Source organism: Syngnathus scovelli, chromosome 21, assembly GCF_024217435.2.
Source record: "Syngnathus scovelli strain Florida chromosome 21, RoL_Ssco_1.2, whole genome shotgun sequence".
Taxonomy (NCBI): domain Eukaryota; kingdom Metazoa; phylum Chordata; class Actinopteri; order Syngnathiformes; family Syngnathidae; genus Syngnathus; species Syngnathus scovelli.
In genome coordinates this window covers 10,127,987-10,142,139 of record NC_090867.1, presented here as the reverse complement: position 1 = coordinate 10,142,139, position 14,153 = coordinate 10,127,987, and the positions used below count along the sequence as shown (strand labels likewise).

General features: G+C 45.8%; 1 protein-coding gene across 12 annotated transcripts in view; it reads right to left on the bottom strand.

Moving 5' to 3' along the window:
- Window positions 1-14,153, bottom strand: part of cacna1g (calcium channel, voltage-dependent, T type, alpha 1G subunit) — a 74,634-nt gene that overhangs the window by 18,668 nt on the left and 41,813 nt on the right. For 9 of the 12 annotated variants that reach the window (XM_049759721.1, XM_068649432.1, XM_068649430.1 and 6 more), the window contains exons 10-22: window positions 10,229-10,380; window positions 9,965-10,150; window positions 9,418-9,532; window positions 8,768-8,923; window positions 7,585-7,650; window positions 5,849-5,942; window positions 5,519-5,703; window positions 4,747-5,049; window positions 4,492-4,665; window positions 4,196-4,296; window positions 3,304-3,427; window positions 1,664-1,732; window positions 1,218-1,402 (exon numbers count right to left, since the gene is read on the bottom strand). In XM_049759721.1, coding sequence (XP_049615678.1) covers window positions 1,218-1,402; window positions 1,664-1,732; window positions 3,304-3,427; window positions 4,196-4,296; window positions 4,492-4,665; window positions 4,747-5,049; window positions 5,519-5,703; window positions 5,849-5,942; window positions 7,585-7,650; window positions 8,768-8,923; window positions 9,418-9,532; window positions 9,965-10,150; window positions 10,229-10,380 — 1,910 coding nt within the window. The remainder of the gene's footprint in view (window positions 1-1,217; window positions 1,403-1,663; window positions 1,733-3,303; window positions 3,428-4,195; window positions 4,297-4,491; window positions 4,666-4,746; window positions 5,050-5,518; window positions 5,704-5,848; window positions 5,943-7,584; window positions 7,651-8,767; window positions 8,924-9,417; window positions 9,533-9,964; window positions 10,151-10,228; window positions 10,381-14,153) is intronic. The other 3 variants (XM_068649429.1, XM_068649431.1, XM_049759728.1) reach the window with 3 other exon arrangements.

Below are 14,153 nucleotides of genomic sequence, written 5' to 3'. Positions count from 1 at the left end.
TGTAATTAAGGCACTCGGAATAACACAAGCGAGATACGATGCGGAGGAGAGAAAGGAAGGGCGTCAAAACATGCTTCCTTTCAGTCTTCACCTTCCAAATGCATCAAATGGATTTCTTGCAGACAATATAATTATGCCTATGAGTTGAAAAAAAAAAAAAAATGTTAGTCACGCGGTGACTTAACAGGTGGCAGCCAGGCAGCCAGAGACAGGCAGCCAGGCAGGCAGGCACCTCTGTCAGCTCAGTCATTGCGGTCCAAAACACATTAAGCAGTGAAAGCTTCAGGTTAATGACATCTTCATCATCATCATCAAGTGACCGATGAGCTCGACCGACAGGGGTTAACCATGGGGGGGGGGGAATTATCTCGAAAAGCCACTCTTTGACCTCCACAACAACAACATACTACACGCTTGGAACAATCAGCTTCAAGTGACATCTGAAAGAATGAATCGTGCAGTTGAGCACATAGATAAATGACCATTGATTGATCCTGATGCACATATCAGCATTTCCTGCCAGTGTGAGCTTCCCTCCAGTGTGTTGCCAGAAAAGAAAGAAAAAAAAAAAAAAATCTCATACTTCATTCAAACGCCCGGCAAGCCAACGTCGGGCACAACGGAACAGCAGAGACAACGAGCTGACATTCAAACCAGCATCGAATTATTGATTGATTGATTGATTGATTTGATATTTGTTTCCATTTTCTTTTAATTAGCCCAAATCTGACTTAAAAAGCAATTTTGGACATTGTCTTTGGTATGTTACATGACAGTGGCAGTTTGCAAAAAAATGTCTGCCACGTCAATTGAACAGTGTGTGACTCCACTAAGCTTCTTCCTCTCCATCCATTTTGCGTCGTCTCCTGTTTGCGTCTCTCTCTCTTTGTCTCGGCCGCCCTCACACAGTCTGCCTAATCTTATTTGACGTGCTGCCACGCTGCCTTTTCTCCCAAAATGACAGATCGGCTTCTACTGAGAGCTGGTTGCCCTTTGTTTTGCTCCCCACATTTCATTTCTCCCCTCAACCAAATGAAATGTTGCAGAATTTTCTCTTGTAAAAGCTCCTCTAACTCCAAGACCTTGCTAAGATGACAGAAATACAGTCCAGTTTCACTGCCTTCTTGGGATGAAATAAAGCAGGTCACATGACTTGGAGAGAATAGTATCTATCCATCTATTTCTTTTTGAATTGATTGTATAATGTCACTACTCACCGCAGAGGTCTTAGAGTACGCAGTAGCCTCAGCACTCGGAGCATGCCCAGGATCTTGGTACCAGAATTGGAAATAAGAGAAACCAGTATGTCGATAACAGATATCATCACCAACATCCCATCCAGAATGTTCCAGCTGCTCCTCAGATAGGCCTTGTCACCAAAGCACCAACCCAAAGCCACAATCTGGATCACAGAAAAAGTACAAAGAGAAATCATGATAGCGTTGGCCTGACTTTTTCCCCCGTCTTAAACTTAAAGCAGCAGCAGCAGCAGCAGCAGCAGCAGCTCAAACTATTTTTATTCCATCGAGATGAAAACATATAAGAAGGAAGGCATAGTAGTTTAACGGTGCTCATCAATGCCTAGCATATGCTAATTGGATAGGAATAATGCATGTGATTTTTTTTTTTACTTCAAGTTGAGGACTCCTTAACGGAAATTTACCTTGACGGTCATCTCAGTCACAAAGATCGCAGTGAAGATGTAGTTGGATAATGTTAGGAAGATCCGTTCCTGTGTGGTTCGGAGGGGAAAAGAAAAAAAAAAAAAAAGATTTACACACTACAATGACAAACCACTTTCACAAGAAATCCAAATTATGACCGGAAGGAAATTTGAGTCTTATCTCAATTGTGGAATTTTCTTATAGTACTTCTGTTTACAATTGAGTGCTCCCAAGATTGGCTGCTGCCTGGAGGGAGGGAGGGAGCATGCTCATCTGATGCTGGACGGAGTGGGATGGGAATTCAAAGCACGAAGCAAAAGCACAAATAGGAAGGATTCCGTCACAAAATGCTCGTCGTTTCAGCTAATTCCGCCCTCTCTTGCCATGACCATGGCCGACATGAGCCTGAATGTCCGCAAGGGCGTGTAGGTGGTCGCCTTTCCCACGACCTCCGCCGGTCGGCCGTGGCAGATGCTCAGAGGAAGACGGACGCGCTGACACAGACTGCGACAATCCCGCCGTTGGGAATGCGAGCCATGACCTCACTGGGAAGGCTTTCTTGCTAAGATGATTCAGACATTCCTGGCTTGACAGCAGCCTCATATTGCGAGCTTGTAAGAATGTATTTATTTATTGATTGATTGAAGGAAATTCTAATGGAAATAAAGATCCATTTTTTGGTTTGGAGATGGAAACCAGGGCTATGTTCAAATACACAAGAAATGTGTGTACTACGGAGAGATCAACTCTCATGATAAAGTGCTCATTTTAGCTTGACCTGCTTTCGCAAGCTATATGACTTATGTGCAGAGTTACGATCCTCCGTAACTCACTTCCAGAATGTAATGGGCTGGAAATGTTACAGCTCCACTCTTGTAGGAAATATCCGAAACAACTTCAACGGCGTTTGGCTGACCCCGATGACATAAATCATCTCCGTTCTAGCCCAACACTAACTCTCATCCGGATTCCCGATTGGCGGCGTCACTCAATAATTTGTTTGATATAAAAGAAACCAGTGAAGTGATTAAAAAGGAAAAACAAGATGAACTTAGTACAACAATTAGCACAACTACTATTGATTCCAAAAGATTTTTACAGAGCGAGTGAGCAACGAGTCCAATTGGGTTTGCCCCGTGTCGTCACATTTCCGTAACGGCCGCATCTGACAAGCTACATCGGAAAGTAACACTGGCAAACGCGTGGGCTCGGCTCGGCTCGGCTCGGCACGGCACGGCTTGGCTTGGCTCGGAGATTGGCCCGGCCCGGCCCGGCCCATTGGCCCATTGGCCCATTGGCCATTTGCGTTTGTTTGCATAAAGCCACGATGCCAAAGATCCATCCCCTTTCCTGGACATTAGCCACGTACGGCAGCACAAAGATAATTGAATCGCTTAAGTCTCCTCTGCGGTTCAGAAAGAAAATGAGCGTCTGCTGAGACCCAACCACAATCAAAGCTATCTGCGGAACATCTCGCTCAGTAGGGAGAACAATAATAATGGCTGAGCTAATCATTAGGTTTATGGACACAACGGCCAGTCTGCAGCTGAGAAGAAAAGGCAAACGGGTGAAACTTGCCCTCGTTTGGGGACTATTCCCGACGCACGTTTCTATAGATGGTTTTTCACGTTTGACTCACGGCACTGGTGGGGTCGATGCGAGGCCGCTCCATGGCGATAGTGATGCAGTTGAGGAAGATGATAACCAACACCACATGGTCAAACATCTTGTGGTTGATGATCTTTTTGCACGCAAAACGAAACCTGCAACGAGAACAAAAGCGGTCAAATCGTGTGACCAAAAGATTTCGGATAACCAGCTGAAAGTATTCAGAAGGCATGAAAGCTATTCAATCTTCTCATTCCGTTCGATCAGAACATTACAATGACTGCAATGCTGAAGAATGATCTCACAGGCAGAGCTCGAGGGGGCCACTGAAATATGCTTGGTGCGGGCACTGCTGCCCCTGAAATATGCTTGGTGCCAGGCAATTGTCTTCTTGGTGTTTTCCAATTTGATGACCAAAGATGCTTTGTTTGTTATTTCTCATTGCTTAAACGGCTGCAATGTTCCAATGCTGCCACTGTGTTGCAACCTTCAGCCTCAGCGGCCCCAAACACGCTGCAGCTAGAGCCAGAGATTAAAGACCCGCAAAGAGGAGCCAATGGATTGTGCATGTGACCGAGATAACACGCAACACTTTAAAAGAGAAACTCCCTTTGCTCCTGCTTACTCACCCCTGACATGGCAGAAACGGACGGACGGACGGACGGACGGACGGATAAAAGATGCTTCTGAAGTAAGAATTTGGAACGGAATAAAAAATGATTTTGGAAGCGCGCAAGAAAAGCCAATCCAAAGCATGCTTTGAAATCAAAAGCGTACGATGCCAGTCAGACGCAATGTGAAATTGCCTTCCCGTCAACCGGAGGACCGAGTTATCAGCTTTTCCCTGCATTCACAAGTCGATGTTTTCCTTTAGGAAGCGCTCGGAAAGAGTCAGACTCAAAGAGAGATTACACGAGGTCTACCTTGACTCCGGAGAGAAAAGGTAGAGCGACCAGGTGTCTCTTTGTCGACACCACTCGGGTTGTTTCTTTTCCAGCCAGCGGAACAATCTGGCCAGACGACCCTGCGGGGGGGGGGAAACGCGCACACGCGCACGCACACGCGCACGCACACGCACACACACACAGACACACACACACACACACACACACACACACACACACGCTCTCTTTATGATTCTCGTAACACCGAGAAGGCTCGTGGATATAGTTGATCCTGCAACCTTCCAGTGATTAAGAAAGCGAACGGCGACACAAACCAGATGAACGTCTTCCTCAGCATTTTCCTCTTCAGCGTTCTCCTCCAATGAGACCTGGCCCAATAGTGAGGGCGTGCCTTTCCCGTTGCAGTCGCTATGCTCTCCGGGCCGGAAGGTCCCCGCTAAAGGGGGTCTCGAACTGTGCATACTCGCTGAGCGATACAGGTACGGAACCTACACGAGGAGGAGGGGGGGGAGGACGAGACAAGGAGTTGTGTACTATGTTTGAAATGAAAGATCACACGTGTGCCCGACCTGCAGCAGGGCATCGGGTGGCAAATCTACGGAGCTCCTCGTCTCCACGGACTCCATCCTGCGGCGATACGACCGGGACATGGAGTCTGTCCTGGCCAAGGAGGCGCCATCTTGCTCCATCAATCCGCCTTCTTCCGAGCTCGAGCCGCCCTCTTCGGATAAGAGCGACTGTCGCTCACCGGATTGGCGCTTCTGGCGTTTGAGGGACGGGGCGCGACCCAGGCTGTTCCAGCTCGATCGGCGGCTGTTGCGGCCGCTACCCGTGCTCCGAGGTGCGTAAGGGGAAGCGCTTCGGGCGCTCGACTTTTGGTGGTAAAAAAGACACAACGATGAAAACGTACAAATACGCTCGTTTGGAATCGACAATCAGGCTTTGACTGACTGTCATGAACTTGCACTGCTAAGCTCTCATGAATGACTGAGTCAATCTGTCAATCTTCATTTGATCAAAATGAAAAGAAAGTGTGTGAATCTGACAGAAATGGAGTGCGCAGTGGTCGTCGAGCTGCCTTAACTCATTTCCAACCATCCATCCATCCATCCATCCATCCATCCATCCATCCATCCATCATCATCATCACGACACACTACAATTAATTGACTTCCTGTCACGAGTCCATTTACTCACTCGCTCGCTCGTTCGTTCGTTCATTCATTATATGGACTCCTGGTACGGAAAGAAAAGGCGCAAGTCTTTTTCGAATCATTATTTCGGTCGCCTTTTATACGGTGACATTTGTGTACGTGTGTGTCGCTAAAGCCCAACACTGACCGGCGGTGACTTGTCATAGCAGGCGGCTTCTACAGAGACACTGCTGCCTCGGCGGGACTCGTAACCCTGGATGGGCTCACCCGTGACGGGTAACTTAGGTATAGGCATGGGAGTTGCTGCCGTGTGAGTAATCAGTGGAGGAGTCAGGCTGCTCTTCAAATCCACATGACCGTTTACAGGCACTACTAGCAAGAGAGAAAAATGAAGGCCAGGCCAGGACAAGAAAGTCAAGTCAAGTCAAGCTGGCAATCAAGAAATATAGCATGTCGTATAGGAGATCATATCGAAAGAAAGAAAGAAAGAAAGAAAGAAAGAAAGAAAGAAACTCACCTGCGGAAGCTGATAAATCCCTCTTACTGCCGTTAACATCCTCCATACTGCGGGCACAGGAATCAATCTCGGAACCGGGTTTGGAAGCATCTCCCTTTGACCCACAAACACATATACACAGGCAAAATGTGGAAATCATTGGTTTCAATCGAGAGTGATCACACAGTGAGTGGCGGGCGGGCGGGCGCTCGAACGTTGCCTCTCAGTGTTGAGCTTAGAAGTAACAGCTCAGATGTGACCTTGGGATCAGTCACTGGAGGCAAGGCCACAGGCAGGTGAAGATGCCAGAGTTCACGAGGGGGGGGGGGGGTTACACTGTGTATGCATGCAAAAATCGGAATGCTGAACAACACTGAAACACTATAAGATGAGCATGCATGGGGGGGGGGGGGGGGGGGCAATTCCTTACTTTCTCAACTCCATCTAACCTTTAATTCTATAGACTACGTATTTACCCGTGTTTAAGTTACAGGTTAGCCCAACATCCAAAGAGTCACACTCTTGGTGGAAAAATCAAAGCACTCATTTACATGTTCTCGTTGAAACTGATTTCCTGATTTAGCCAGACTGGTGGAGTGGGACAAAATGAGGGGAGGGTTGCTATTGGGGCGGAGCCTAATCAAGCCAAGAGGTCCTTGGGCTGTTCCGTGCTTGCGATTTTGCTCAGATTTCTGCATTTAGTTATTATAGCATTCAGAGAGAAAAATGTCTGATCTTGTGGCCTGATTTTGTTTTTTTTTTAATGGCAGCAAGAGGGAAAAATGCATTTCTTTTATTTAGGCTCTCTGTAAGTAGATTTCATGACTCCTGAACGGCACAATCGGCGCTTCATTCCATGTGACTAAACCTGATTTATTACTCAGGGATTATAATTGAGGGTAAATAAGCCAGTGGAAAGGTGGACGTGTCGCTTTGCTGCATTGGTGGGAGGTCAGGGAAGGAGTGCGTGTGTGTGTGTGTGTGTGTAGTCTTGAGGGAAATCCTTGGTGATAAAATAGCCGGGATGTTTAGACAGTTTGTTTATCTGCCAATTCGGGCATGGTGGCTGGAGCAGGAGATAAGGCAGGCCAGAGCAGACCTGTTGTAGATAGCCAAACATTAATAGACACCAGCGGCTCACAGGAGGAGCTCAATTACAAAACAGGTCCACATGGCAGATGGATGTTGATCGAAGGAAGTGCTTGTGTGCTTTCCATGATAGGTTTTGTTCCTAAATGGGACGTTGAAACTTTGCAGCCAAAGCTGGGTAACATTGGAGCGTAGGAGAGACCAGACTAAGAGCGATCTTATTGCCAGCTGGTGGCTGGCTTCATGCTGCTTTTAAAGGGAAGGGAAAAGCATGGCACACAGTATAGTGTATCCATGTGTTGAAGCATTTTTGCTGGTTCACTCCAATCAGAGCAATCATCTTATTATTATTATTATTATTATAGTGTGTTCCTTCGTAGTCCATCTTTTTGGTCTATCTAAGGTGAAACAAGGCATTCATTCAAAGATCGAAATAGCAAATTGAGAGATCCGAATGAACTGACTACTATTTCTCACCATTTTTGCTCGACCACTTAAAAGCATCAGAACTGCACGTGTGCTTTGCTCTCATTTTTTTCTGATTGAAAATGATTCGGATCATTATAGAGTAGTGGAGGGAAGAGGTAAATGGGGAAGGCAGAGGGAAAGATGGGGAGGAGCTGTTGGTAGAGAAAGGGAAGGGAGCTGCCGTGCTTTACCGTACATACCCTCGCATCTACAGGCAGCTGAATTAGACTCAGTTGGGCATGCAAGTCCTCCCGCTTGCTCACTTCCTACAGTGGAAGTGATTGGCGCAGCAAAACAGGTGAGGGAGGGAGGGAGGGAGGGAGGGAAGCACGCATTAAAACAAGCACACGCAAGTGAGAGGCAGTAGACACGAGCAGACAGTCATTCGGATTCATTCAACCTCATTCTGAGGTCACCATGCCAAAAAACACGTCGCAGCCAATTTCCCGTCCGACAAAATGAGCCGGCCGCGCTCGTCCATTAGCAGCCTCCATAACAGGGAAGCAGGAAGGTCAGAGGGTAACAGTGAAGTGGACAGCCATGGTCTGTGTTCCATTTGTTCAAAAGCAGCCAGAAGATGAAAAGAAGTACAGTAGCTCTGTACCTTTTGCCGCATAGCATAGCATGGCATGGCATGGCATGGCATGGCATGGCATGGCATGGCATGGCATGGCATTGCATCGTTGAATACATGCATGCCTTTCGCACCCATGCATCATCTTATGCGGGATTGCTTGCATACGTATGTCCCACAATATCCCATCATAATATTTGCACTCTCAGGAGCAGATACTGGACACTTGCATGAGAAAGAGCCTGGCTACCAGAGAATTGGGGAATTCATGCGCCACGGAAAAAACTAAAATAAATGATGAGAATATCTTCATAGCAATTCTTATGTATGCTTTTTGAGTCTTCGACGCAGAGCTGTGCATTTCTGTTGTCTCGCATCGTTCAGCAATGTGTTACCTAGCAACGGCGACAAGAGGGAAGTTTGGCAATTCAAAAATAAACTTTCCAAGAGCGACGTGAAGTACAGCCAAGAATAGCTCATGGAATTTTACAGTCCTATGGCACGAAAAGGATGAATTGGAGTCAACGACAAGGTCTATAGAGGTCTACCGGTGACCTGAGGAAGAAAACGCTGGTGCCATATTTGATCCACTCACTCTCGCGGAGAGTGCGACGATAATTCAAGTTGATAACATGCCCTTGGGCATAAACATGTGCAACAGAATGACAAATTGCCATTCGCGCAAAGAATCAATAAATAATCACATCGTATCATCAGAATATCAGACGTGGTCATCTTCCTGGGGGTAAGATATTTGTCATCACTTTGCATTCACGATATGGGAGAAAAAACAACAAGGCCTACTTTACCTCCGTTTGGAAGCCTTCGACCAAGATGGCCACCAGCAGGTTGAACAGAACGTAGTTACCAAAAGTCATAAGGGCAATAAAGTAGAGAGCTGCTACCGGGGTTGTGGATGCCATGCCGTTATATAACACCTTGTTCCAGTCTTCTTGGGTTAAAATCTACAAGGGAGGGAGGGAGGGAGGAGTCAAGTTGTGCAACGCATCAAATGTGCAAGATGCAAAACTTGCAACGACTACAATTATTCATTCACGTATCGTGTACGTTGTTTGCCTCCTCCGCACTCGACACCGACCATTTCTAGGACTATACCTACGTCCGATCCATTATTTGAAACGTCAGGCTCTGTAGACGCCGTATGTATAATTAACATACATATGATCATGTAGATGAACATAATCATAGTGACAGGGTAATGCATAGATGATAAGAACAGGGTTGGGATGAACATGTTCCAAAAGGCAGGACACAAGAAGGAAGCCTACTTGATCCATGTAACAGACTAGCAAATGGAAAGTAGCTGGGGGGGGGAAAAGAAAAAAAAAAGATGAATCGACCCTGTCAGTCAGTGTGTTCGGCAGAGGAGGAAAGCATACATTTCATTTACTATAACACCACAGATGGTCTTGGTAAGACCTGAATTTGGAATACTTACTTGGAAAACAGTCACAATGGCCCAGAGAAGAGAGTCAAAGTTTTTTCTGTCGGGCAGGGTGTCTCCGTCCCGTTCGGAACCAAATTTACAACCAAACAGATGCATCCCCAGAATACTGAGCGCAGGGAGGAATGAATGGCAACAATGAAGGTTAGAATAAAGTGAAAGTTAACACCACACCCAATCAACTCCAGTCACTTAAGATGAATATCAACACCGGCAACACAATGCTTTGAATTCTTTAGTGAGCTCTGACTGAGAAATAATGATGTTAACACTGATTAGCTGAGAGTCATCTGGTTGTCAATGTTTAATGAGATGCAGATGGCTTCAGCACCATGGAGAGCGCCACGGTGGATGGCCCATTATTGTCAGTGCAGTGGGAAAAAGCCAGTCAAAGTCATTTATTTATTATATGACCGAACCTTTCAGGAAAAACGACGTGGCATCTTTTTTCTATAATATAACTTTGAACAAATAACAAGTAACTTTTTGCTAAAGACATTTCTATCTGACAAATGATCCCTGATTCACACGCTCTGCTTACCTGAAGATGAAGATAAAGAGCATGAGCAACATGCAGAAGGTGGCCACATTATCCATGGTCTTCATCAGCACCACCAGTTGCCTCTGAAGGGCCGGCATGAATCGGACCAATTTCAGCACCCTCATGAGCCGGAAGGTCCTCAGCACGGACAAACCTCCGCCTTGCTGGCCCACAATTTCCCACACGCTAGTTGATGACACAGCAAGCAATAGACATGAGACTCAAGCCACGACCCAACTTGGTTGACTGTCAAACGCATTTCACCTGATGACTACGATGATGCCGTCGAAGATGTTGTAAGGGTTCTTAATATATCCAAAAGGTCCGTAGACTAAAACCTTTAACAGCATCTCCAGGGAGAAGAGACTGGTGAACACGATATTACTGATCTCCAAGGCATTGGTCAGTTCGTCAGGCTGGAGGGGAAAAAGAAAGAAAGAAAGCAAGAAAGAAAGAAAGAAAGAAAGAAAGAAAGAAAGAAAGAAAGAAAAAAACGGCTCATTAAAATTGAAAACTAATCAAAGTGTTGTTGGGTTGTTGTTGTTTCTTTTTTTTGGGGGGGGGGCGAAAATGCAGGGAGGTTCGGAAAAAACTAAAATTGTGGCATATTTTGATCTTTCTCCTTCCAACCCCAATGCCGAGTCATCATTCCTGAATACGCAAGTGTGTATTGATTATAGAAGCATGAAATCCAGCAGCCTAAAGCAATCCATTTATGCGACAAGAAAATCTCCCAAATTTGCTCTGTCACACACGCAAATGCATGCCGAGGATGAAAAGAAAGGCGTCTTTTCCCGCATACGACGCGCTCGCTCGCTCGGCTTTTGTTTCACGGCCAAACGGACGCGCAGCGAGCAAAGCCGCAGCAAAATGTCTGCTCGGAGCTCATCAGAGAACTGTCGCTCACGCCAAGATCAAACAACTGGCACGCATCTGTCTGTGATATTGAGAATGGAACAAATAAGAGAACAAGCAGACCGAAAAAGCAGCGGCCAAGCGATAAAAGGCCAGCCAGGCACATCCAAACACGACAGACAGAGTATGCAAATCAGAGCTCTATCGCCCGTTTGGGCTATGATGGCAGCGAGTGGTGAAAAGAGCCAAATGCTTTTTGATGCGACGCCCCAGACAAGCGCCGTGAGGCCTTTCATCTCCGTCCAATAAACACAATTCAAACATGGTGTTGTTTGGACCGACGCCTTGCACAGACAGACGTGTCCAAAAAGAATGGGAGGTGGGTGCCTTGATCGACAGTATGTTGCTGGAATGGACCATGATGGTGTCCAATATTCCTACGTTTGCGTACGTTGAACCAGAAGGTCATGTCATTTCACGTAAACGCTGCCTTCGTCTTGGTGGGCTGCGACTAATGGCTGGACACTATGAATGTGTAAGCATCATTTTTTCAAAACGAGCAGAAAAGAAAAGTGGTTTGCACCCGTATTGTCAGCATGAACAAACCACTCTGAGCTTTACGGAAATTGTTTGAAGAAGGATGGAAAAGGAGCTGCACATGAACGGTGTTTGGTCGAAAGTCAGTGAGCTGCATCAAACTTTAGCGAGCAAGTCTGGACAAGACATTGCATAGTATTAAGTCATAACTCCCTTAAGACTCGAACGCAACAATACCAAGGCCCGGCGCCCGGGGGAGGGAAAATGGACCAGCAATACCGAGGCCCGATATTGCACCATCGTACGGTAGTGCGTCCTTCAGAAACAACCTCACTCATTTGTTTGAAGTCAACCATCATCGGTTTCATAATAGTTAAGGTCATGGAAAGAAATGATGGGCGTGTGCTTCTGGTGTTTACAGTGACATGGAAACAAATGGATTTTTTTATTCTTTGTATTTATTTATTATTATTATTATTTGTACGTTTTCATTAAAAAAAAAATATATATATTTATTTATTTATTTATTTATTTATTTATTTATACAGCAAAAAAATGGCGGTCGTCTAAAAAGGTCAAGACCAAGAAATTTGGCCATGTTGAAGCCTGGTGTTTTTTTCTGGCAAACTGTTAAACGTTCCTGCCTCGCTCTGCTCTGATGGTATGGTAAATGTAGCGCAATTAAACGTCTCAACTCGCTTTTGTTTTATACTGCAAGCAAAAGAAATGAGAGCAGAAACTGAAATGCTGTTGCCTGCCACGGTCAATTTAGAGTCGAAAAATGAACAGAATAGATGAGCGATAGACAGATTTCCACTTTACAGTTTGGAAATGATGCAAACCTGAAATGACCAAATCAGTTCAGGGGAAAAAGAATGGATGTTGTGACAAAGATTGATGATGTCACTTGCTAGCAATTGAAGTAGTGGAGTCAAAATGTAGCATTTGGTTCAATTCCTGGCTCCACTTGAAAAGGAATAATGCGCCTACATAATCCACAGTGTGTAGCTCAGCTCGCAGCCCATTTGCTGCAAATCAAACGGTATCGGTCTCATCGAACCTCTTTCTCATTGTCTGTCGCCCAGGCAGCAGCACATGTATCGGATTTATCCATCTGCTTTGTTCCGTCCGTCCGTCCGTCCGTCCGTCCATCCATCCATCGATCGATCCATCCATCCATCCATCCGTCCGTGCATCCCCATCGATCCATCCATCCATCCATCCGTCCGTGCATCCATCCATCCATCCATCCATCCACCTGATAGCAGTGGCCATAAAGACTACTTCAAAGGGTAAACAACTGCATTGTTTTATATCAGCGTTCTGAACTAAAACATGCTCTTCTATCGCAAGTATGCATTTTCAAAGCCACCCCCAAACACACAGAATACACACACACCTCTTTTATAGATGTGCTTGCTAAGCCAAAACAAGAAATACAATTTTTATGAGCTGAGACTTGGATTGCCGCAATCTGGCCATGAGATTGATCATTATTTGATTTTTTTTTTCTTATATTGTTTCTGCTCTGCAGTTGTTTTGTCTTGTATAGTCGTCATTCCTCAAACATGATTCCGGCAAAGAGTCAAATGCTTTCTTGGACATTTGACCACGGTGGCGTGTTTCAAATTAAAAGACTTTTTTGAAATGAAATCTAAAAATGTCATTCAAAATGTTGAAATGAATTGATTTCTTAATTCAATAACGGCAACTCCGAGAGGTGTCGGATTGCCTCCTTCGCTGTCCGTTTCCTGTGTAATGAGGCTCCCGCCGACGTTTGGAGGGAGGTGAAGCGCGTTTGATGCGTCATCTGCTTAGCGCCAATGTAATGCCGCCTAATCTGATGTGATATCATCCAAATGGAATGCCTCCGACTGCTAATGACGCCGACCGAGCGTGTCGCTTCCATCAAGGCTTGCGGTATCGGAAGGAATTCCAAGCGTGGAATAAAGAGGGAGAGAGAGACTCATTGTTTGTTGATTTGCGGGAACATTTGCCAGAGCCAACATGTCATTCAAACAGTACTTGGCAGGTAAATGCAGACTGTGATTTGGCATGTCAGTGAATGAGGAAATAAGTCAAGGCATCTTTTGCTCACCCCAGTCATTCTGTCATTTCACAGCCAGATTAGGAGCAAGCGCATCACACCCAAAGCCGTCTCATTGTGGTGAGCCATCAGATAAGCAAATGCTTACAATGCGCTTGTGTTCAATTCCAGAGTCGTTTTGTTGCGTGGTGGCAGACGCAACCATTCCATCATCTCCACCCTAAATGGAAATGTTGTTCTCAAAGGGGACGGAGATATAGCCCAAACGCCATCATCCGACACGTCCAAGCCGTCTGCTTCCACTCCTCTTGCCATAATCTCCCTCCCGTCGTCTATCCCTTCACCTCCGAGTCTGTCGTCCCTATCCAACACTCTATTTAATCATCTTTTTATCCAGCCAGCCAAGCCCCAACACTCTTCATCTTCCATTCTACGCACTCGCCTTAGTTTGCTAGCCTCATACCATAGTGGATGTTGAGTGTTTGTGTTTATCAGAAAGGAAGCAGACAAGAGGGGGGGGGGGGGTCTCTGTTCCATGTCATCGACAGGGAAAGTTCAGGATGGCCTGCTTCGGTAACACCAAGGACACGAGATGTCTTTAGCTGTTGTGAGCCATCTAATCAGGAGGCTACTTTATATTTCAGGCATCACCTTGTTGCTGTACATAACTCACACGGGTAACGTACAAGCATCAATCTGTCAGTTCCAAATTAGACAGCCGCCCATCCAGATCCAAATAGAGCAAAAAAT